Source organism: Salvelinus namaycush, unplaced genomic scaffold (assembly GCF_016432855.1).
Source record: "Salvelinus namaycush isolate Seneca unplaced genomic scaffold, SaNama_1.0 Scaffold1707, whole genome shotgun sequence".
NCBI classification, from domain to species: domain Eukaryota; kingdom Metazoa; phylum Chordata; class Actinopteri; order Salmoniformes; family Salmonidae; genus Salvelinus; species Salvelinus namaycush.
In genome coordinates this window covers 17679-42946 of record NW_024058461.1, presented here as the reverse complement: position 1 = coordinate 42946, position 25268 = coordinate 17679, and the positions used below count along the sequence as shown (strand labels likewise).

Sequence of the window (25268 nt, the reverse complement as noted above, 5' to 3'; positions counted from 1 at the left end):
TGCTTTGCTGCAGGAGGGACTGGTGCACTTCACAAACTAGATGGCATCATGAGGAGGAAAATTATGTGGATATATTGAAGCAACATCTCAAGACATCAGTCAGGAAGTTAAAGCTTGGGTCTTCCAAATGGACAATGACCCCAAGCATACTTCCAAAGTTGTGGCAAAATGGCTTAAGGACAACAAAGTCAAGGTATTGAAGTGGCCATCACAAAGCCCTGACCTCAATCCCATAGAAAATTTGTGGGCAGAACTGAAAAAGTGTGTGTGAGCAAGGAGGCCTACAAACCTGACTCAGTTACACCAGCTCTGTCAGGAGGAATGGGACAAAATTCACCCAACTTATTGTGGGAAGCTTGTGGAAGGCTATCCAAAATGTTTGACCCAAGTAAAAGGCCATGCTACCAAATACTAATTGAGTGTATGTAAACTTCTGACCCACTTGGAATGTGATGAAAAAATTAGAAGTTGAAATAAATCATTCTCTCTACTATTATTCTGACATTTCACATTCTCAAAATAAAGTGTTGATCCTAACTGACCTAAAACAGGGCATTTTTACTAGGATTAAATGTCAGGAATTGTGAAAAACTGAGTTTAAACGTATTTGGCTAAGGTGTATGTAAACTTCCGACTTCAACTGTACATTACCGTACAGCCCTGAAGGATGTCTGAACAATGAACTTGAATGTGGATAAATATGGATCACTTCAAATTGATTTGTGTAAATTAAGGCAGATACAAATGAACAGTTCTTCAATACAATGCATTGTAGTTTAAGACAACTTTCAATGCTGTTTGTGATACAATTTTGTCATTTCAAATCAAATCAAATTGTATTCGTCACATGCACCGAATACCGTGAAATATTTACTTACCCTTAACGAACAATGCAGTTCCAGATTTATAGGCTACACCACGTCATGTGTCTGGGCGTATTATTTACTGGTTATGCTATATTTCTTTTTTATATTTAATTTAACCTTTTTTAACTAGGCAAGTCAGTTAAGAACAAATTGTTATTTACAATGACGGGCCAAAAGGCAAAAGCCTCCTGCAGAGAAGGGGGCTGGAATTAAAAATGAAAATGTAGGACAAAACACACATCACGACAAGAGAGACACCACAACACTACATAAAGAGAGACACCACAACACTACATGAAGAGAGACACCACAACACTACATAAAGAGAGACACCACAACACTACATAAAGAGAGACACCACAACACTACATAAAGAGAGACACCACAACACTACATAAAGAGAGACACCACAACACTACATAAAGAGAGACACCACAACACTACATAAAGAGAGACACCACAACACTACATAAAGAGAGACACCACAACACTACATAAAGAGAGACACCACAACACTACATAAAGAGAGACACCACAACACTACATAAAGAGAGACACCACAACACTACATAAAGAGAGACACCACAACACTACATAAAGAGAGACACCACAACACTACATAAAGAGAGACCTAAGACAACAACATACCATGGCAGCAACACATGACAACACACCATGTTAGGAATACAACATGACAACAACATGGTAGCAGCACAAAACATGGTACAAACATTATTGGGCACAGACAACAGCACAAAGGGCAAGAAGGTAGAGACAACAATACACCAACATACCATCATTACCTAGATGTTAACAGTGCCCACATCACGCGTATTGTAGTAAATGTAGCTATATAGTTTAGGACTTGCCTTGGAACTGCAGGCACACATTTCTGTGGCCTTATAAAAGCTTGTGTGCCTGGTAGATACAACGTGAATCATTGGTAAATCATGTAGCGACTGACTGAGGAAGATTTGACTGAGGAAGATTTGAGGTACAAGAGGAGACTCCAAGGGAGGGAACGCTAAGCTCCACCCCTGACAACATTATTCATGTTTAATAATCCTATCAGATCCTACCTGGTGTCCTGGAGGGAGTGAACGCTAAGCTCCACCCCTGACAACATTATTCATGTTTAATATTAATATCAGATCCTACCTGGTGTCCTGGAGGGAGTGAACGCTAAGCTCCACCCCTGACAACATTATTCATGTTTAATATTAATATCAGATCCTACCTGGTGTCCTGGAGGGAGGGAACACTAAGCCCCACCCCTGACAACATTATTAATGTTTAATAATCCTATCAGATCCTACCTGGTGTCCTGGAAGTCGTTGCCCTCAGCACTCAGACTGCGGCCAGGTGTCGGGGGCTCCACCTTCACGCTGGACGTCTCACTATGCCAACCTGCAGGTGATGACATCACATCTTTGTCTGCCTGCTGCACTCGAGACAAGATGGCGTTTATCCTGTCCTCCGTCATCTCCTCGTCCTCCGAGCCTTCCTCCAGCGCCATCTCCTCCAACAGAGACTTTAACTTCTCCTCAGTCATCTCCCCCTCCTCTTTCTCTTCCCCTGGAGAACCAGACACACCACCCTCTCCCCACAGGGCAGGCCTAAAGCCCAGGGCCTCTGATGGGTCTCCTCTGGCTCCAGCCAGCCACTCATCCTCCCTGACCACCCCCTGAGGAAGATCAATCTGATGTATCAGCATCCCCATGTCAACATCCTGCTCAGCCTCCTCTCTCACCCCTGCCTCCCTGTCATGGGGCTTGTATGAGGCCACTGACTCTCTGCTAACCCCTGTGTCATCTTCAGTGGAGGTCACTTTAGGGCCCCCTCCTTCCCCGGTGCCCTCCCCGGCGCCCCGGGAGTCTAGAGGTCCAGAGGTGTCTTCCTCTACCACCATTGTGGGGGGTTGAGCATGGGGGGCGGGGCCTGGGGTCCTGGTGGTCTGGGTGAGTGACAAGTCACATGGTCTAGTGGGCGTTCTAGAGGGGGAGTCTAGGCCAGCGTCCTCATCAAAGAAAGGGTCGCTGCTTAGCGGGGTGGGGGGCTGAGAGATCAAACCTGTGGGGGTCTGAAGCTCTAGCTGGATGCTGCTGGAACCTGGATGAGATAACCACAACACAGTGGAGCTGAGATGGAGGGACACAGCAACATGAAGACACTCAGCATGGACAGGAGGAAGGAGGAAGGAGGAAGGAGGGAAACAACAACATGAAGACACTCAGAATGGAGAGGAGGATGGAGGAAGGAGGATGGAGGAAGGAGGAAGGAGGGAAACAACAACACGAAGACACTCAGCATGGACAGGAGGAAGGAGGAAGGAGGATGGAGGACAGAGGATGGAGGAAGGAGTGCTATTCATATAATACTGCCAACTGCAGAAAATCACTGACTTATACTCTTATAAGAGACAGGCTGTTAGCGTTCAGCCTAGCAGGTAGCAGGTAGCTAGCAGCTCTTTACATGGCTCACAGCCTAGCAGGTAGCAGGTAGCTAGCAGCTCTTACATGGCTCACAGCCTAGCAGGTAGCTAGCAGCTCTTTACATGGCTCACAGCCTAGCAGGTAGCAGGTAGCTAGCAGCTCTTACATGGCTCACAGCCTAGCAGGTAGCAGGTAGCTAGCAGCTCTTTACATGGCTCACAGCCTAGCAGGTAGCAGGTAGCTAGCAGCTCTTTACATGGCTCACAGCCTAGCAGGTAGCTAGCAGCTCTTTACATGGCTCACAGCCTAGCAGGTAGCTAGCAGCTCTTTACATGGCTCACAGCCTAGCAGGTAGCAGGTGCTAGCAGTTCTTTACATGGCTCACAGCCTAGCAGGTAGCAGGTAGCTAGCAGCTCTTTACATGGCTCACAGCCTAGCAGGTAGCAGGTAGCTAGCAGCTCTTTACATGGCTCACAGCCTAGCAGGTAGCAGGTAGCTAGCAGCTCTTTACATGGCTCATCTGCATATGGCCTGTTGGCCTGGATATGACTGATCATGAGTTTAGTCAACAGGTGATGTTAATCACATGGATATGTAAGTTCAGAAGATGATCAGGGAACCATAAGGGATGACATATAGACCTGTAGTTTCTATATACATACTTAATATATAGGGGGGTATGACAACACGGAGCACAAGGGGACATGGTGAGGAAGAAGGGGTAGCAGCAAGACATTTAGGAACTATCAAAGATACTACTGTAAGGTCCTATGGACAGATGAAAAGACAAACAAAATGTTAGTCAGACAAGACTTGGTTGAAAGTGAATGAAAATTAGTGGATGAAAATTCAATGTGACTGTAACTTCTATGTTTATGTAGCTGCAGTTGAGGAAGAGCGCTACAGCCAGAGCCTAACGGCTAGCGTTGTTAGCTTCACATTAGCCTAGCATTGCTAGTTTAGCGTTGTTAGCTTCACATTAGCCTAGCATTGCTAGTTTAGCGTTGTTAGCAACACATTAGCCTAGCATTGCTAGCTTAGCGTTGTTAGCCTAGTGTTAGCCTACTATTGCTCGGCTAGCATTGTTAGCCTAGCATTAGCCTAGCGTTGTTAGCCTAGCGTTATTAGCAGAACTACTAAGACTGAGGGAGCAGCCACACAAGGCTGTAGCAGAGCTGCCAACAGTCCAGTTAGGTACTGTATGTTAACTCTGTTAACAGTACAGTATGTTGGCTGGAGGGTGAGAACACAGCTGAGGGTGTCAGCAGGGAGGGAGGGGCAGGTAGCAGGTTAGCAGGGAGGGGTTAGGTGGTCTGGTTCAGCAGAGTTAGAAGCAAGATAACTGCAGGGTAGGAAGGCTCAGAGAAACCAGAGGTACTAACAGCCTAAGTAGCTCTAACAGCCCTATAACAAGCAGAGGTCCCTTAAAGCCACAGCCATGCTGTCAGAAACGTTAGCAGTACCACAACACACCGCTATCTAACAGCCCTATAACAAGCAGAGGTCCCTTAAAGCCACAGCCATGCTGTCAGAAACGTTAGCAGTACCACAACACACCGCTATCTAACAGCCCTATAACAAGCAGAGGTCCCTTAAAGCCACAGCCATGCTGTCAGAAACGTTAGCAGTACCAAAACACACCACAACAGACAGGAACCATTTGCCATATAAATTGATTAACATAATACTGTTTTCATGTACTTGACAATCAAATTGTGAATGAAATATATTTAGGCGATAAATGTGACAAATGTAGTGTGTTAAACATTACTGTATTTTTTCAAATCAGTATACCCACACCATAACTATTATAGAACAAAATACCAACCAAATCTTTAACCCATCTGAATGAAATAAACATTGCTCTCATCTTCTAGATCAGATACGTTAGAGTTGTGATTCCTCAGAGGCTTATTAAGCAGCATGATATTTTAAACTGTACACAACATAAAATACAGTCACACATACAGTAGTAGAGTTGTAATGCCCCCTGACAGGGTGAACACACATACAGTAGTAGAGTTGTAATGCCCCCTGACAGGGTGAACACACATACAGTAGTAGAGTTGTAATGCCCCCTGACAGGGTGAACACACATACAGTAGTAGAGTTGTAATGCCCCCTGACAGGGTGAACACACATACAGTAGTAGAGTTGTAATGCCCCCTGACAGGGTGAACACACATACAGTAGTAGAGTTGTAATGCCCCCTGACAGGGTGAACACACATACAGTAGTAGAGTTGTAATGCCCCCTGACAGGGTGAACACACATACAGTAGTAGAGTTGTAATGCCCCCTGACAGGGTGAACACACAGCAGTGTTTGAAAAGTATCAGTGTTGATTGATTTCAGGGGGCATTATATATAAAATCAACATCTGATCTGTCATCATCATGTTCAGATTGTGTCTAGTTCGACTCGTTTAGCCTGATTGGCTCTACATTCGACTCATTTAGCCAGATTGGCTCTACATTCGACTAGTTTAGCCTGATTGGCTCTATGTTCGACTAGTTTAGCCAGATTGGCTCTACGTTCGACTAGTTTAGCCAGATTGGCTCTACGTTCGACTAGTTTAGCCTGATTGGCTCTACGTTCGACTAGTTTAGCCAGATTGGCTCTACGTTCGACTCGTTTAGCCTGATTGGCTCTACGTTCGACTAGTTTAGCCAGATTGGCTCTACGTTCGACTCGTTTAGCCTGATTGGCTCTAAGTTCGACTAGTTTAGCCTGATTGGCTCTATGTTCGGCTAGTTTAGCCTGATTGGCTCTAAGTTCGACTAGTTTAGCCTGATTGGCTCTACGTTCGACTAGTTTAGCCAGATTAGCTCTACGTTCGACTAGTTTAGCCAGATTGGCTCTACGTTCGGCTAGTTTAGCCAGATTGGCTCTATGTTCGACTCGTTTAGCCAGATTGGCTCTATGTTCGACTAGTTTAGCCTGATTGGCTCTACGTTCGACTAGTTTAGCCAGATTGGCTCTACGTTCGACTAGTTTAGCCTGATTAGCTCTACGTTCGACTAGTTTAGCCAGATTGGCTCTACGTTCGACTAGTTTAGCCTGATTGGCTCTACGTTCGACTAGTTTAGCCTGATTGGCTCTACGTTCGACTAGTTTAGCCTGATTGGCTCTAAGTTCGACTAGTTTAGCCTGATTGGCTCTACGTTCGACTAGTTTAGCCAGATTGGCTCTACGTTCGACTAGTTTAGCCAGATTGGCTCTACGTTCGACTAGTTTAGCCTGATTGGCTCTACGTTCGACTAGTTTAGCCTGATTGGCTCTACGTTCGACTAGTTTAGCCTGATTGGCTCTACGTTCGACTAGTTTAGCCTGATTGGCTCTACGTTCGACTAGTTTAGCCAGATTGGCTCTATGTTCGACTCGTTTAGCCTGATTGGCTCTACGTTCGACTAGTTTAGGCTCTACGTTCGACTAGTTTAGCCTGATTGGCTCTACGTTCGACTAGTTTAGCCTGATTGGCTCTATGTTCGGCTAGTTTAGCCTGATTGGCTCTACGTTCGACTCATTTAGCCAGATTGGCTCTACGTTCGACTAGTTTAGCCTGATTGGCTCTACGTTCGACTAGTTTAGCCAGATTGGCTCTACGTTCGACTAGTTTAGCCAGATTGGCTCTACGTTCGACTAGTTTAGCCTGATTGGCTCTACGTTCGACTAGTTTAGCCAGATTGGCTCTACGTTCGACTAGTTTAGCCAGATTGGCTCTACGTTCGACTAGTTTAGCCTGATTGGCTCTACGTTCGACCAGTTTAGCCAGATTGGCTCTACGTTCGACTAGTTTAGCCTGATTGGCTCTACGTTCGACTCGTTTAGCCTGATTGGCTCTACATTCGACTAGTTTAGCCAGATTGGCTCTACGTTCGACTCGTTTAGCCTGATTAGCTCTACATTCGACTCGTTTAGCCAGATTGGCTCTATGTTCGGCTAGTTTAGCCAGATTGGCTCTATGTTCGACTAGTTTAGCCAGATTGGCTCTATGTTCGACTCGTTTAGCCTGATTGGCTCTATGTTCGACTAGTTTAGCCTGATTGGCTCTACGTTTGACTAGTTTAGCCTGATTGGCTCTATGTTCGGCTAGTTTAGCCTGATTGGCTCTACGTTCGACTCATTTAGCCAGATTGGCTCTACGTTCGACTAGTTTAGCCTGATTGGCTCTACGTTCGACTAGTTTAGCCAGATTGGCTCTATGTTCGACTAGTTTAGCCTGATTGGCTCTACGTTCGACTCCTTTAGCCAGATTGGCTCTACGTTCGGCTAGTTTAGCCTGATTGGCTCTACGTTCGGCTAGTTTAGCCAGATTGGCTCTACATTCGACTCGTTTAGCCTGATTGGCTCTACGTTCGGCTAGTTTAGCCAGATTGGCTCTACGTTCGACTCGTTTAGCCTGATTGGCTCTACGTTCAACTAGTTTAGCCAGATTGGCTCTACATTCGACTCGTTTAGCCTGATTGGCTCTACGTTCGACTAGTTTAGCCTGATTGGCTCTACATTCGACTCGTTTAGCCTGATTGGCTCTACGTTCGACTAGTTTAGCCAGATTGGCTCTATGTTCGACTAGTTTAGCCTGATTGGCTCTATGTTCGGCTAGTTTAGCCTGATTGGCTCTACGTTCAACTCATTTAGCCAGATTGGCTCTATGTTTAACTCATTTAGCCAGATTGGCTCTATGTTTGGCTAGTTTAGCCAGATTGGCTCTATGTTCGACTAGTTTAGCCTGATTGGCTCTATGTTCGACTCATTTAGCCAGATTGGCTCTACGTTCGACTAGTTTAGACTGGCTGGTTCTGTGAGAAGGAGAGGGAAAGAGAGAGACAGAGTTCAGCTAGATGGGGCTAAACTTTACCATCACACTGATCCAGGAAAACTGCGTTATCATCAGCAAAACATCTTGTGCCTGAAATGTTACCATAGTCAAATATTGGCCCTTCCAGCAATGTCACAATATCCATCCGATTGATCTTAGTCAGGACCTCTGTAAGGGAATCCGCTAAAGTAAGACAGAAACAGACAAACTGGTTAATACACTACATACAGCAATACACAACAGTATTAAAACATTTGAGGACAGAGACCTGAGACAGTTCTGTGTAGAGTAATGACCTGAGACAGTTCTGTGTAGAGTAATGACCTGAGACAGTTCTGTGTAGAGTAATGACCTGAGACAGTTCTGTGTAGAGTAATGACCTGAGACAGTTCTGTGTAGAGTAATGACCTGAGACAGTTCTGTGTAGAGTAATGACCTGAGACAGTTCTGTGTAGAGTAATGACCTGAGACAGTTCTGTGTAGAGTAATGACCTGAGACAGTTCTGTGTAGAGTAATGACCTGAGACAGTTCTGTGTAGAGTAATGACCTGAGACAGTTCTGTGTAGAGTAATGACCTGAGACAGTTCTGTGTAGAGTAATGACCTGAGACAGTTCTGTGTAGAGTAATGACCTGAGACAGTTCTGTGTAGAGTAATGACCTGAGACAGTTCTGTGTAGAGTAATGACCTGAGACAGTTCTCTGTAGAGTAATGACCTGAGACAGTTCTGTGTAGAGTAATGACCTGAGACAGTTCTGTGTAGAGTAATGACCTGAGACAGTTCTGTGTAGAGTAATGACCTGAGACAGTTCTGTGTAGAGTAATGACCTGAGACAGTTCTGTGTAGAGTAATGACCTGAGACAGTTCTCTGTAGAGTAATGACCTGAGACAGTTCTGTGTAGAGTAATGACCTGAGACAGTTCTGTGTAGAGTAATGACCTGAGACAGTTCTGTGTAGAGTAATGACCTGAGACAGTTCTCTGTAGAGTAATGACCTGAGACAGTTCTGTGTAGAGTAATGACCTGAGACAGTTCTGTGTAGAGTAATGACCTGAGACAGTTCTGTGTAGAGTAATGACCTGAGACAGTTCTGTGTAGAGTAATGACCTGAGACAGTTCTGTGTAGAGTAATGACCTGAGACAGTTCTGTGTAGAGTCCTGTGTGGTGTTACTGCTACAGGATTCATCTGTGGTTTCAGTAATGACTAGTTACAAGTCTTCAATTCAGGGAGGAAATGGGATACCTACTTGTGGCATTTTTACCATCTCTGCTAACCCATTTCTTTAAAAGCATGAAACTCTGAGCGGTCAGAGAGTTGGGGTTATCCACGCGGATGTGATTGATCTCATCTACAGAGAAATCCATTTCCCTGGCAAGCTCTGAAACAGAAAAACATTAAATATGGATTAGACTCCTCTCCTCTCCTCTCCTCTCCTCTCCTCTCCTCTCCTCTCCTCTCCTCTCCTCTCCTCTCCTCTCCTCTCCTCATTTCCTTTTCTTTCCTCCCCACCTCTCTTTCCCTCTCCTCAACTCTCCTGCCTTCATTTTCTTTGCTATCCTCTCCTCTCTTTTCCTCTCCTCTCCTCTACTCTCTTTGCCTCTCCTTCCCTCTCCTCAACTCTCCTGCCTTCATTTTCTCTCCTCTCCTCTCCTCTCCTCTCCTCTCCTCTCCTCTCCTCTCTTCATTTCCTTTGCTTTCCTTTCCTCCTCTCTTTCCTCCCCTCCCCCAGACAGACATGTACATAATGCTGCAGTGCAGGAGGGGAGGGGACTCTCCCCCAGACAGACATGTACGTAATGCCGCAGTGCAGGCGGGCGGGGGAGTGCAGGCGGGGAGGGGAGCTGGGCACACTGCCACTCCCTTTCCCTCCTGATAATAATGACAGTAACCTCCAGATGGAACAGATGAAGTCCTACCCAGCTCAGTCATCAACAGGAACAGTATGGCGTCACAATCTCATCTAATGATGTATTCTAGTCGTCTCCAGTCAGTGTGTGGGGTAATGGTGTGTGTGGCTGGTACGTTATGTCACTGCAGTAGAAGAGAGACTGCCATTCTACTGCTGTCCTCCAGGGGGAGCCATGCTACCTGTGTTCTTACCAGTCCAGCTCAGACCCAGGTGATCTGCCACTATGGCCATCCGCAGGTCAGTCCTCTCACAGGGGCTCTGAGGGCCTGGTGGGGGTGGGGGGGCAGACAGCACCATGTTATCATCTCATCACTGTGTATTTAAGATAAACAGAACATACCTTTTTCTGGCCAGATTCTCCTCATCAATTCAGAGGTCTCTGCATAGTAAGATCATAGTAAACGCTCTACATGTTGGAGTACTTGGCTGCACCTTTCCAAATAAGAAGCCAGATAGTAACAGGTAGAATTGTGAGGATCCAATGGCAAGACAAAGGCACATTGACAGTTACAGGAGAAGACTAGTATTTGTTGTTGAGTGGGTGTTAGGTATGTAACCAGCCAGTCTACCAGGCAATCAAACCATCACAGAAACAAAACCACCCCAATTCCCATGTCACTAGCTCTATCGTGTGGAGCTTGGTGTTCAAGGCCAAACGTGTGTCAGAGTGAAATGAAAGTAGACATGCCAGTAACCTGTGTACGCTGGAGGAGACTGGAGCACGGTCACCTGTCTGATACTGCTACTATACTGATACAGACTCAGCTCTACACGGGCCAGAGACTAGTCGTCTGTACGTGCTCTGGTCACTATCATGCTGCATCACCTGGCTCCTAAGTCTGGTTGGACAGTTAATACAGCTCCTAAGTCTTGTTGGACAGTTAATAAAGCTCCTAAGTCTGGATGGACAGTTAAGAAAGTCCCTTTGACTGGTTGGACAGGACACCGAAATGACAACGACAGAATGACAGCTACAGTTAAGTCACATCACAGCCAATCACAACGGCTCATGCACTAAAGATCAACAAGTGTAAAGTTTTACAAACTAGGCTTGGTCTCCATGACAGGGGCCATGTTGGACCCTGCAACCTGACTGCATTCCTTCTCCTGTCCTGCAGCCGGCCTACAGCTCCTCCTCTCTTCCTTCCATCTCCTTCTCCTCTTCTCTCTGCCGGCCTGCTCAACCTCTGCTCTCACGTCTCTACAAGACCTGGATGTAGTACTGGGCCTGGATGTAGTAGTGGACCTGGATGTAGTAGTGGACCTGGATGTAGTAGTGGACCTGGATGTAGTAGTGGACCTGGATGTAGTAGTAGACCTGGATGTAGTAGTGGACCTGGATGTAGTAGTAGACCTGGATGTAGTAGTAAACCTGGATGTAGTAGTAGACCTGGATGTAGTAGTGGACCTGGATGTAGTATTGGACCTGGATGTAGTAGTGGACCTGGATGTAGTATTGGACCTGGATATAGTAGTGGACCTGGATGTAGTAGTAGACCTGGATGTAGTATTGGACCTGGATGTAGTAGTGGACCTGGATGTAGTATTGGACCTGGATGTGGTATTGGACCTGGATGTAGTATTGGACCTGGATGTAGTAGTGGACCTGGATGTAGTAGTGGACCTGGATGTAGTATTGGACCTGGATGTAGTAGTGGACCTGGATGTAGTATTGGACCTGGATGTAGTAGTAGACCTGGATGTAGTAGTGGACCTGGATGTAGTAGTGGACCTGGATGTAGTAGTGGACCTGGATGTAGTACTGGACCTGGATGTAGTAGTAGACCTGGATGTAGTAGTAGACCTGGATGTAGTATTGGACCTGGATGTAGTATTGGACCTGGATGTAGTAGTGGACCTGGATGTAGTATTGGACCTGGATGTAGTAGTGGACCTGGATGTAGTACTGGACCTGGATGTAGTAGTAGACCTGGATGTAGTAGTAGACCTGGATGTAGTAGTGGACCTGGATGTAGTAGTGGACCTGGATGTAGTATTGGACCTGGATGTAGTAGTGGACCTGGATGTAGTATTGGACCTGGATGTAGTAGTGGACCTGGATGTAGTAGTAGACCTGGATGTAGTAGTGGACCTGGATGTAGTAGTGGACCTGGATGTAGTAGTGGACCTGGATGTAGTAGTGGACCTGGATGTAGTAGTGGACCTGGATGTAGTAGTGGACCTGGATGTAGTAGTGGACCTGGATGTAGTATTGGACCTGGATGTAGTATTGGACCTGGATGTAGTATTGGACCTGGATGTAGTAGTGGACCTGGATGTAGTAGTAGACCTGGATGTAGTAGTGGACCTGGATGTAGTATTGGACCTGGATGTAGTATTGGACCTGGATGTAGTAGTGGACCTGGATGTAGTAGTGGACCTGGATGTAGTAGTAGACCTGGATGTAGTATTGGGCCTGGATGTAGTATTGGGCCTGGATGTAGTAGTAAACCTGGATGTAGTAGTAAACCTGGATGTAGTATTGGACCTGGATGTAGTAGTGGACCTGGATGTAGTAGTGGACCTGGATGTAGTAGTAGACCTGGATGTAGTAGTAGACCTGGATGTAGTATTGGACCTGGATGTAGTATTGGACCTGGATGTAGTAGTGGACCTGGATGTAGTAGTGGACCTGGATGTAGTATTGGGCCTGGATGTAGTATTGGGCCTGGATGTAGTAGTAAACCTGGATGTAGTAGTGGACCTGGATGTAGTAGTTAACCTGGATGTAGTAGTGGACCTGGATGTAGTACTAGACCTGGATGTAGTATTGGACCTGGATGCAGTAGTGGACCTGGATGTAGTAGTGGACCTGGATGTAGTAGTGGACCTGGATGCAGTAGTGGACCTGGATGTAGTAGTGGACCTGGATGTAGTATTGGACCTGGATGTAGTATTGGACCTGGATGTAGTATTGGACCTGGATGTAGTATTGGACCTGGATGTAGTAGTGGACCTGGATGTAGTATTGGACCTGGATGTGGTATTGGACCTGGATGTAGTAGTGGACCTGGATGTAGTATTGGACCTGGATGTAGTAGTAGACCTGGATGTAGTATTGGACCTGGATGTAGTAGTAGACCTGGATGTAGTAGTGGACCTGGATGTAGTAGTAGACCTGGATGTAGTAGTGGACCTGGATGTAGTATTGGACCTGGATGTAGTAGTGGACCTGGATGTAGTAGTGGACCTGGATGTGGTATTGGACCTGGATGTAGTAGTAGACCTGGATATAGTAGTGGACCTGGATGTAGTAGTAGACCTGGATGCAGTAGTGGACCTGGATGTAGTAGTGGACCTGGATGTAGTAGTGGACCTGGATGTAGTATTGGACCTGGATGTGGTATTGGACCTGGATGTAGTAGTGGACCTGGATGTAGTATTGGACCTGGATGTAGTAGTAGACCTGGATGTAGTATTGGACCTGGATGTAGTAGTAGACCTGGATGTAGTAGTGGACCTGGATGTAGTAGTAGACCTGGATGTAGTAGTGGACCTGGATGTAGTATTGGACCTGGATGTAGTAGTGGACCTGGATGTAGTAGTGGACCTGGATGTAGTAGTGGACCTGGATGTAGTAGTGGACCTGGATATAGTAGTGGACCTGGATGTAGTAGTAGACCTGGATGTAGTAGTGGAACTGGATGTAGTAGTGGACCTGGATGTAGTAGTGGACCTGGATGTAGTAGTAGACCTGGATGTAGTAGTGGACCTGGATGTAGTAGTGGACCTGGATATAGTAGTGGACCTGGATGTAGTAGTGGACCTGGATGTAGTATTGGACCTGGATGTAGTATTGGACCTGGATAGAGTAGTGGACCTGGATGTGGTATTGGACCTGGATGTAGTATTGGACCTGGATGTAGTATTGGACCTGGATGTAGTAGTGGACCTGGATGTAGTACTGGACCTGGATGTAGTAGTAGACCTGGATGTATTAGTAGACCTGGATGTAGTAGTAGACCTGGATGTAGTAGTGGACCTGGATGTGGTATTGGACCTGGATAGAGTAGTGGACCTGGATGTGGTATTGGACCTGGATGTAGTAGTAGACCTGGATGTAGTACTGGACCTGGATGTAGTAGTAGACCTGGATGTAGTAGTAGACCTGGATGTAGTAGTGGACCTGGATGTAGTAGTAGACCTGGATGTAGTAGTAGACCTGGATGTAGTAGTAGACCTGGATGTAGTAGTGGACCTGAATGTAGTAGTGGACCTGGATGTAGTAGTAGACCTGGATGTAGTAGTAGACCTGGATGTAGTAGTGGACCTGGATGTAGTAGTAGACCTGGATGTAGTAGTAGACCTGGATGTAGTAGTAGACCTGGATGTAGTAGTAGACCTGGATGTAGTAGTGGACCTGGATGTAGTAGTAGACCTGGATGTAGTAGTAGACCTGGATGTAGTAGTGGACCTGGATGTAGTATTGGACCTGGATGTAGTATTGGACCTGGATGTAGTAGTAGACCTGGATGTGGTATTGGACCTGGATGTAGTACTGGACCTGGATGTAGTAGTAGACCTGGATGTAGTAGTAGACCTGGATGTAGTAGTGGACCTGGATGTAGTAGTGGACCTGGATGTAGTAGTGGACCTGGATGTAGTAGTAGACCTGGATGTAGTAGTGGACCTGGATGTAGTAGTGGACCTGGATATAGTAGTGGACCTGGATGTAGTAGTAGACCTGGATGTAGTATTGGACCTGGATGTAGTAGTAGACCTGGATGTAGTATTGGACCTGGATGTAGTAGTGGAACTGGATGTAGTATTGGACCTGGATGTAGTATTGGACCTGGATGTAGTAGTGGACCTGGATGTGGTATTGGACCTGGATGTGGTATTGGACCTGGATGTAGTATTGGGCCTGGATGTAGTAGTGGACCTGGATGTAGTAGTGGACCTGGATGTAGTATTGGACCTGGATGTAGTAGTACATCTGGATGTAGTATTGGACCTGGATGTAGTAGTGGACCTGGATGTAGTAGTGGGCCTGGATGTAGTAGTAGACCTGGATGTAGTAGTGGACCTGGATGTAGTAGTGGACCTGGATGTAGTAGTGGACCTGGATGTAGTAGTGGGCCTGGATGTAGTAGTAGACCTGGATGTAGTAGTGGACCTGGATGTAGTAGTAGACCTGGATGTAGTAGTAGACCTGGATGTAGTAGTGGACCTGGATGTAGTAGTGGACCTGGATGTAGTATTGGACCTGGATGTAGTAGTAGACCTGGATGTAGTAGTGGACCTGGATGTAGTAGTGGACCTGGATGTAGTAGTAGACCTGGATGTAGTAGTGGACCTGGATGTAGTAGTGGACCTGGATGTAGTAGTGGACCTGGATGTAGTAGTAGACCTGGATGTAGTAGTGGACCTGGATGTAGTAGTGGACCTGGATGTAGTATTGGACCTGGATGTAGTAGTGGACCTGGATGTAGTAGTGGACCTGGATGTAGTAGTGAACCTGGATGTAGTAGTGGACCTGGATGTAGTAGTGGACCTGGATGTAGTATTGGACCTGGATGTAGTATTGGACCTGGATGTAGTAGTGGACCTGGATGTAGTAGTGGACCTGGATGTAGTAGTGGACCTGGATGTAGTAGTGGACCTGGATGTAGTAGTGGACCTGGATGTAGTATTGGACCTGGATGTAGTATTGGACCTGGATGTAGTAGTGGACCTGGATGTAGTAGTGGACCTGGATGTAGTAGTGGACCTGGATGTAGTAGTAGACCTGGATGTAGTAGTACATCTGGATGTAGTATTGGACCTGGATGTAGTAGTAGACCTGGAGGTAGTAGTTAACCTGGATGTAGTAGTAAATCTGGATGTAGGAGTGGACCTGGATGTAGTAGTGGACCTGGATGTAGTATTGGACCTGGATGTAGTAGTAGACCTGGATGTAGTAGTAGACCTGGATGTAGTATTGGACCTGGATGTAGTAGTAGACCTGGATGTAATAGTGGACCTGGATGTAGTATTGGACCTGGATGTAGTAGTGGACCTGGATATAGTAGTGGACCTGGATGTAGTAGTAGACCTGGATGTAGTAGTAGACCTGGATGTAGTATTGGACCTGGATGTAGTAGTAAATATGGATGTAGTAGTGGACCTGGATGTAGTAGTGGACCTGGATATAGTAGTGGACCTGGATGTAGTAGTAGACCTGGATGTAGTATTGGACCTGGATGTAGTAGTAAATATGGATGTAGTAGTAGACCTGGATTTAGTAGTGGACCTGGATGTAGTATTGGACCTGGATGTAGTAGTGGACCTGGATGTAGTAGTGGACCTGGATGTAGTATTGGACCTGGATGTAGTAGTGGACCTGGATGTAGTAGTGGACCTGGATGTAGTAGTAGACCTGGATGTAGTATTGGACCTGGATGTAGTAGTAAATATGGATGTAGTAGTGGACCTGGATGTAGTAGTGGACCTGGATATAGTAGTGGACCTGGATGTAGTAGTAAATATGGATGTAGTAGTGGACCTGGATGTAGTAGTGGACCTGGATATAGTAGTGGACCTGGATGTAGTAGTAGACCTGGATGTAGTATTGGACCTGGATGTAGTAGTAAATATGGATGTAGTAGTGGACCTGGATGTAGTAGTGGACCTGGATGTAGTAGTGGACCTGGATGTAGTATTGGACCTGGATGTAGTAGTGGACCTGGATGTAGTAGTGGACCTGGATGTAGTATTGGACCTGGATGTAGTAGTGGACCTGGATGTAGTAGTGGACCTGGATGTAGTATTGGACCTGGATGTAGTAGTGGACCTGGATGTAGTAGTGGACCTGGATGTAGTAGTGGACCTGGATGTAGTAGTAGACCTGGATGTAGTAGTAGACCTGGATGTAGTATTGGACCTGGATGTAGTATTGGACCTGGATGTAGTAGTGGACCTGGATGTAGTAGTAGACCTGGATGTAGTATTGGACCTGGATGTAGTAGTAGACCTGGATGTAGTATTGGACCTGGATGTAGTAGTGGACCTGGATGTAGTATTGGACCTGGATGTAGTATTGGACCTGGATGTAGTAGTGGACCTGGATGTGGTATTGGACCTGGATGTGGTATTGGACCTGGATGTAGTATTGGGCCTGGATGTAGTAGTGGACCTGGATGTAGTAGTGGACCTGGATGTAGTATTGGACCTGGATGTAGTAGTACATCTGGATGTAGTATTGGACCTGGATGTAGTAGTGGACCTGGATGTAGTAGTGGGCCTGGATGTAGTAGTAGACCTGGATGTAGTAGTGGACCTGGATGTAGTAGTGGACCTGGATGTAGTAGTGGACCTGGATGTAGTAGTGGGCCTGGATGTAGTAGTAGACCTGGATGTAGTAGTGGACCTGGATGTAGTAGTAGACCTGGATGTAGTATTGGACCTGGATGTAGTAGTGGACCTGGATGTAGTAGTAGACCTGGATGTAGTATTGGACCTGGATGTAGTAGTAGACCTGGATGTAGTATTGGACCTGGATGTAGTAGTGGACCTGGATGTAGTATTGGACCTGGATGTAGTATTGGACCTGGATGTAGTAGTGGACCTGGATGTGGTATTGGACCTGGATGTGGTATTGGACCTGGATGTAGTATTGGGCCTGGATGTAGTAGTGGACCTGGATGTAGTAGTGGACCTGGATGTAGTATTGGACCTGGATGTAGTAGTACATCTGGATGTAGTATTGGACCTGGATGTAGTAGTGGACCTGGATGTAGTAGTGGGCCTGGATGTAGTAGTAGACCTGGATGTAGTAGTGGACCTGGATGTAGTAGTGGACCTGGATGTAGTAGTGGACCTGGATGTAGTAGTGGGCCTGGATGTAGTAGTAGACCTGGATGTAGTAGTGGACCTGGATGTAGTAGTAGACCTGGATGTAGTAGTAGACCTGGATGTAGTAGTGGACCTGGATGTAGTAGTGGACCTGGATGTAGTATTGGACCTGGATGTAGTAGTAGACCTGGATGTAGTAGTGGACCTGGATGTAGTAGTGGACCTGGATGTAGTAGTAGACCTGGATGTAGTAGTGGACCTGGATGTAGTAGTGGACCTGGATGTAGTAGTGGACCTCGATGTAGTAGTAGACCTGGATGTAGTAGTGGACCTGGCTGTAGTAGTGGACCTGGATGTAGTATTGGACCTGGATGTAGTAGTGGACCTGGATGTAGTAGTGGACCTGGATGTAGTAGTGAACCTGGATGTAGTAGTGGACCTGGATGTAGTAGTGGACCTGGATGTAGTATTGGACCTGGATGTAGTATTGGACCTGGATGTAGTAGTGGACCTGGATGTAGTAGTGGACCTGGATGTAGTAGTGGACCTGGATGTAGTAGTGGACCTGGATGTAGTAGTGGACCTGGATGTAGTATTGGACCTGGATGTAGTATTGGACCTGGATGTAGTAGTGGACCTGGATGTAGTAGTGGACCTGGATGTAGTAGTGGACCTGGATGTAGTAGTAGACCTGGATGTAGTAGTACATCTGGATGTAGTATTGGACCTGGATGTAGTAGTAGACCTGGAGGTAGTAGTTAACCTGGATGTAGTAGTAAATCTGGATGTAGGAGTGGACCTGGATGTAGTAGTGGACCTGGATGTAGTATTGGACCTGGATGTAGTAGTAGACCTGGATGTAGTAGTAGACCTGGATGTAGTATTGGACCTGGATGTAGTATTGGACCTGGATGTAGTAGTGGACCTGGATATAGTAGTGGACCTGGATGTAGTAGTAGACCTGGATGTAGTAGTAGACCTGGATGTAGTATTGGACCTGGATGTAGTAGTAAATATGGATGTAGTAGTGGACCTGGATGTAGTAGTGGACCTGGATATAGTAGTGGACCTGGATGTAGTAGTAGACCTGGATGTAGTATTGGACCTGGATGTAGTAGTAAATATGGATGTAGTAGTAGACCTGGATGTAGTAGTGGACCTGGATGTAGTATTGGACCTGGATGTAGTAGTGGACCTGGATGTAGTATTGGACCTGGATGTAGTAGTGGACCTGGATGTAGTAGTGGACCTGGATGTAGTAGTAGACCTGGATGTAGTATTGGACCTGGATGTAGTAGTAAATATGGATGTAGTAGTGGACCTGGATGTAGTAGTGGACCTGGATATAGTAGTGGACCTGGATGTAGTAGTAAATATGGATGTAGTAGTGGACCTGGATGTAGTAGTGGACCTGGATATAGTAGTGGACCTGGATGTAGTAGTAGACCTGGATGTAGTATTGGACCTGGATGTAGTAGTAAATATGGATGTAGTAGTGGACCTGGATGTAGTAGTGGACCTGGATGTAGTAGTGGACCTGGATGTAGTATTGGACCTGGATGTAGTAGTGGACCTGGATGTAGTAGTGGACCTGGATGTAGTATTGGACCTGGATGTAGTAGTGGACCTGGATGTAGTAGTGGACCTGGATGTAGTATTGGACCTGGATGTAGTAGTGGACCTGGATGTAGTAGTGGACCTGGATGTAGTAGTGGACCTGGATGTAGTAGTAGACCTGGATGTAGTAGTAGACCTGGATGTAGTATTGGACCTGGATGTAGTATTGGACCTGGATGTAGTATTGGGCCTGGATGTAGTATTGGACCTGGATGTAGTATTGGACCTGGATGTAGTATTGGACCTGGATGTAGTAGTGGACCTGGATGTAGTAGTGGACCTGGATGTAGTATTGGACCTGGATGTAGTAGTGGACCTGGATGTAGTAGTACATCTTGATGTAGTATTGGACCTGGATGTAGTAGTAGACCTGGATGTACTACTGGACCTGGATGTAGTAGTAGACCTGGATGTAGTAGTGGACCTGGATGTAGTAGTGGACCTGGATGTAGTATTGGACCTGGATGTAGTAGTGGACCTGGATGTAGTAGTAGACCTGGATGTAGTAGTGGACCTGGATGTAGTAGTGGACCTGGATGTAGTATTGGACCTGGATGTAGTAGTAGACCTGGATGTAGTATTGGGCCTGGATGTAGTAGTAGACCTGGATGTAGTAGTGGACCTGGATGTAGTAGTGGACCTGGATGTAGTAGTGGACCTGGATGTAGTATTGGACCTGGATGTAGTAGTGGACCTGGATGTAGTAGTAGACCTGGATGTAGTAGTGGACCTGGATGTAGTATTGGACCTGGATGTAGTAGTGGACCTGGATGTAGTAGTAGACCTGGATGTAGTAGTGGACCTGGATGTAGTAGTAGACCTGGATGTACTACTGGACCTGGATGTAGTAGTAGACCTGGATGTATTGAAGGAGGAGCGCTGAGAGTCTTCTGATATTGATGTGATGTCTTCAGTACCCGTTAATTTGGCCTAAATCTTTTCCTCTTCATTGGCAACGTGGTCCACACTATCTACTGTCTAGCTACTTACAGATGTAGTTTCCCACTGAAGCATGTTGTGTTCTGTCCTGCTATCTTGTTATCTGATCTGCTGCTAGAGGCTACACCTGACCTGTTGTTATCGGATCTGCTGCTAGAGGCTACACCTGACCTGTTGTTATCTGATCTGCAGCTAGAGGCTCCACCTGACCTGTTGTTATCTGATCTGCTGCTAGAGGCTACACCTGACCTGTTGTTATCTGATCTGCTGCTAGAGGCTACACCTGACCTGTTGTTATCTGATCTGCTGCTAGAGGCTACACCTGACCTGTTGTTATCTGATCTGCTGCTAGAGGCTACACCTGACCTGTTGTTATCTGATCTGCTGCTAGAGGCTACACCTGACCTGTTGTTATCTGATCTGCTGCTAGAGGCTACACCTGACCTGTTGTTATCTGATCTGCTGCTAGAGGCTACACCTGACCTGTTGTTATCTGATCTGCTGCTAGAGGCTACACCTGACCTGTTGTTATCTGATCTGCTGCTAGAGGTTACACCTGACCTGTTGTTATCTGATCTGCTGCTAGAGGTTACACCTGACCTGTTGTTATCTGATCTGCTGCTAGAGGCTACACCTGACCTGTTGTTATCTGATCTGCTGCTAGAGGCTACACCTGACCTGTTGTTATCTGATCTGCTGCTAGAGGCCACACCTGACCTGTTGTTATCTGATCTGCTGCTAGAGGCCACACCTGACCTGTTGTTATCTGATCTGCCGCTAGAGGTTACACCTGACCTGTTGTTATCTGATCTGCCGCTAGAGGCTACACCTGACCTGTTGTTATCTGATCTGCTGCTAGAGGTTACACCTGACCTGTTGTTATCTGATCTGCTGCTAGAGGCTACACCTGACCTGTTGTTATCTGATCTGCTGCTAGAGGTTACACCTGACCTGTTGTTATCTGATCTGCTGCTAGAGGCTACACCTGACCTGTTGTTATCTGATCTGCTGCTAGAGGCTACACCTGACCTGTTGTTATCTGATCTGCTGCTAGAGGTTACACCTGACCTGTTGTTATCTGATCTGCTGCTAGAGGCTACACCTGACCTGTTGTTATCTGATCTGCTGCTAGAGACTACACCTGACCTGTTGTTATCTGATCTGCTGCTAGAGGCTACACCTGACCTGTTGTTATCTGATCTGCTGCTAGAGACTACACCTGACCTGTTGTTATCTGATCTGCTGCTAGAGGCTACACCTGACCTGTTGTTATCTGATCTGCCGCTAGAGGTTACACCTGACCTGTTGTTATCTGATCTGCTGCTAGAGGCTACACCTGACCTGTTGTTATCTGATCTGCTGCTAGAGGCTACACCTGACCTGTTGTTATCTGATCTGCTGCTAGAGGCTACACCTGACCTGTTGTTATCTGATCTGCTGCTAGAGGCTACACCTGACCTGTTGTTATCTGATCTGCTGCTAGAGGCTACACCTGACCTGTTGTTATCTGATCTGCTGCTAGAGGCTACACCTGACCTGTTGTTATCTGATCTGCTGCTAGAGGCTACACCTGACCTGTTGTTATCTGATCTGCTGCTAGAGGCTACACCTGACCTGATGTTATCTGATCTGCTGCTAGAGGCTACACCTGACCTGTTGTTATCTGATCTGCTGCTAGAGGCTACACCTGACCTGTTGTTATCTGATCTGCTGCTAGAGGCTACACCTGACCTGTTGTTATCTGATCTGCTGCTAGAGGCTACACCTGACCTGTTGTTATCTGATCTGCTGCTAGAGGCTACACCTGACCTGTTGTTATCTGATCTGCTGCTAGAGGTTACACCTGACCTGTTGTTATCTGATCTGCTGCTAGAGGCTACACCTGACCTATTGTTATCTGATCTGCTGCTAGAGGTTACACCTGACCTGTTGTTATCTGATCTGCTGCTAGAGGTTACACCTGACCTGTTGTTATCTGATCTGCTGCTAGAGGCCACACCTGACCTGTTGTTATCTGATCTGCTGCTAGAGGCTACACCTGACCTGTTGTTATCTGATCTGCTGCTAGAGGCTACACCTGACCTGTTGTTATCTGATCTGCTGCTAGAGGCTACACCTGACCTGTTGTTATCTGATCTGCTGCTTGAGGCTACACGTGACCTGATGTTATCTGATCTGCTGCTAGAGACTACACCTGACCTGTTGTTATCTGATCTGCTGCTAGAGGCTACACCTGACCTGTTGTTATCTGATCTGCTGCTAGAGGCTACACCTGACCTGTTGTTATCTGATCTGCTGCTAGAGGTTACACCTGACCTGTTGTTATCTGATCTGCTGCTAGAGGCTACACCTGACCTGTTGTTATCTGATCTGCTGCTAGAGGCTACACCTGACCTGTTGTTATCTGATCTGCTGCTAGAGGCCACACCTGACCTGTTGTTATCTGATCTGCCGCTAGAGGCTACACCTGACCTGTTGTTATCTGATCTGCCGCTAGAGGCTACACCTGACCTGTTGTTATCTGATCTGCTGCTAGAGGTTACACCTGACCTGTTGTTATCTGATCTGCTGCTAGAGGCTACACCTGACCTGTTGTTATCTGATCTGCTGCTAGAGGTTACACCTGACCTGTTGTTATCTGATCTGCTGCTAGAGGCTACACCTGACCTGTTGTTATCTGATCTGCTGCTAGAGGCTACACCTGACCTGTTGTTATCTGATCTGCTGCTAGAGACTACACCTGACCTGTTGTTATCTGATCTGCTGCTAGAGGCTACACCTGACCTGTTGTTATCTGATCTGCTGCTAGAGACTACACCTGACCTGTTGTTATCTGATCTGCTGCTAGAGGCTACACCTGACCTGTTGTTATCTGATCTGCTGCTAGAGACTACACCTGACCTGTTGTTATCTGATCTGCTGCTAGAGGCTACACCTGACCTGTTGTTATCTGATCTGCTACTAGAGGTTACACCTGACCTGTTGTTATCTGATCTGCCGCTAGAGGTTACACCTGACCTATTGTTATCTGATCTGCTGCTAGAGACTACACCTGACCTGTTGTTATCTGATCTGCTGCTAGAGGCTACACCTGACCTGTTGTTATCTGATCTGCTGCTAGAGGTTACACCTGACCTGTTGTTATCTGATCTGCTGCTAGAGGCTACACCTGACCTGTTGTTATCTGATCTGCTGCTAGAGGTTAGGCTGCCTCCACCCTGTTCTCCTCCAGTCTCCTGAAGGCTGCCTCCACCCTGTTCTCCTCCAGTCTGCTGAAGGCTGCCTCCACCCTGTTCTCCTCCAGTCTCCTGAAGGCTGCCTCCACCCTGTTCTCCTCCAGAATGCTGAAGGCTGCCTCCACCCTGTTCTCATCCAGTCTCCTGAAGGCTGCCTCCACCCTGTTCTCCTCCAGTCTGCTGAAGGCTGCCTCCACCCTGTTCTCCTCCAGTCTGCTGAAGGCTGCCTCCACCCTGTTCTCCTCCAGTCTCCTGAAGGCTGCCTCCACCCTGTTCTCCTCCAGTCTGCTGAAGGCTGCCTCCACCCTGTTCCCCTCTAGTCTGCTGAAGGCTGCCTCCACCCTGTTCTCATCCAGTCTGCTGAAGGCTGCCTCCACCCTGTTCGGCATTGTTATGCTCTGAATGCCAGGGTCTGGTGTGGTGCTCTGAATGGTACTGCCAGGGGCTGGTGTGGTGCTCTGAATGGTACTGCCAGGGGCTGGTGTGGTGCTCTGAATGGTACTGCCAGGGTCTGGTGTGGTGCTCTGAATGGTAATGCCAGGGTCTGGTGTGGTGCTCTGAATGGTACTGCCAGGGGCTGGTGTGGTGCTCTGAATGGTACTGCCAGGGGCTGGTGTGGTGCTCTGAATGGTAATGCCAGGGTCTGGTGTGGTGCTCTGAATGGTAATGCCAGGGTCTGGTGTGGTGCTCTGAATGGTACTTCCAGGGTCTGGTGTGGTGCTCTGAATGGTACTGCCAGGGGCTGGTGTGGTGCTCTGAATGGTAATGCCAGGGGCTGGTGTGGTGCTCTGAATGGTACTGCCAGGGTCTGGTGTGGTGCTCTGAATGGTACTTCCAGGGTCTGGTGTGGTGCTCTGAATGGTACTGCCAGGGGCTGGTGTGGTGCTCTGAATGGTACTTCCAGGGTCTGGTGTGGTGCTCTGAAAGGTACTGCCAGGGTCTGGTGTGGTGCTCTGAATGGTACTGCCAGGGTCTGGTGTGGTGCTCTGAATGGTAATGCCAGGGGCAGTGGTCTGAAAGATAGTCAGGGGCTTGATATTCTGGAGGGGCCTCTACCCAGTCAGGGACTGGTCTAACAGGGGCTTCTATAGGGGCCTCTACCCAGTCAGGGGCTGGTCTAACAGGGGCCTCATTAGAGGCCTCTACCCAGTCAGGGGCTGGTCTAACAGGGGCCTCATTAGAGGCCTCTACCCAGTCAGGGGCTGATCTAACAGGGGCTTCTATAGGGGCCTCTACCCAGTCAGGGGCTGGTCTAACAGGGGCCTCATTAGAGGCCTCTACCCAGTCAGGGGCTGATCTAACAGGGGCTTCTATAGGGGCCTCTACCCAGTCAGGGGCTGGTCTAACAGGGGCCTCATTAGAGGCCTCTACCCAGTCAGGGGCTGATCTAACAGGGGCTTCTATAGGGGCCTCTACCCAGTCAGGGGCTGGTCTAACAGGGGCTTCTATAGGGGCCTCTACCCAGTCAGGGGCTGGTCTAACAGGGGTCTCATTAGAGGCCTCTACCCAGTCAGGGGCTGATCTAACAGGGGCTTCTATAGGGGCCTCTACCCAGTCAGGGGCTGGTCTAACAGGGGCCTCATTAGAGGCCTCTACCCAGTCAGGGGCTGGTCTAACAGGGGCCTCATTAGAGGCCTCTACCCAGTCAGGGGCTGATCTAACAGGGGCTTCT

The 25268-nt window shown here is 47.3% G+C and overlaps 1 protein-coding gene across 1 annotated transcript in view; it reads right to left on the bottom strand.

Annotated features, from left to right (window-relative positions):
- The window catches only part of LOC120037340 (ankyrin-3-like), a gene marked incomplete at both ends in the record, with an annotated part of 53523 nt that overhangs the window by 10619 nt on the left and 17636 nt on the right, over positions 1 to 25268 (bottom strand). The window contains 4 exons of the mRNA XM_038983493.1: positions 2183 to 2975; positions 8159 to 8302; positions 9369 to 9500; positions 10223 to 10297. Of these exons, the coding sequence (XP_038839421.1) occupies positions 2183 to 2975; positions 8159 to 8302; positions 9369 to 9500; positions 10223 to 10297 (1144 nt within the window). The remainder of the gene's footprint in view (positions 1 to 2182; positions 2976 to 8158; positions 8303 to 9368; positions 9501 to 10222; positions 10298 to 25268) is intronic.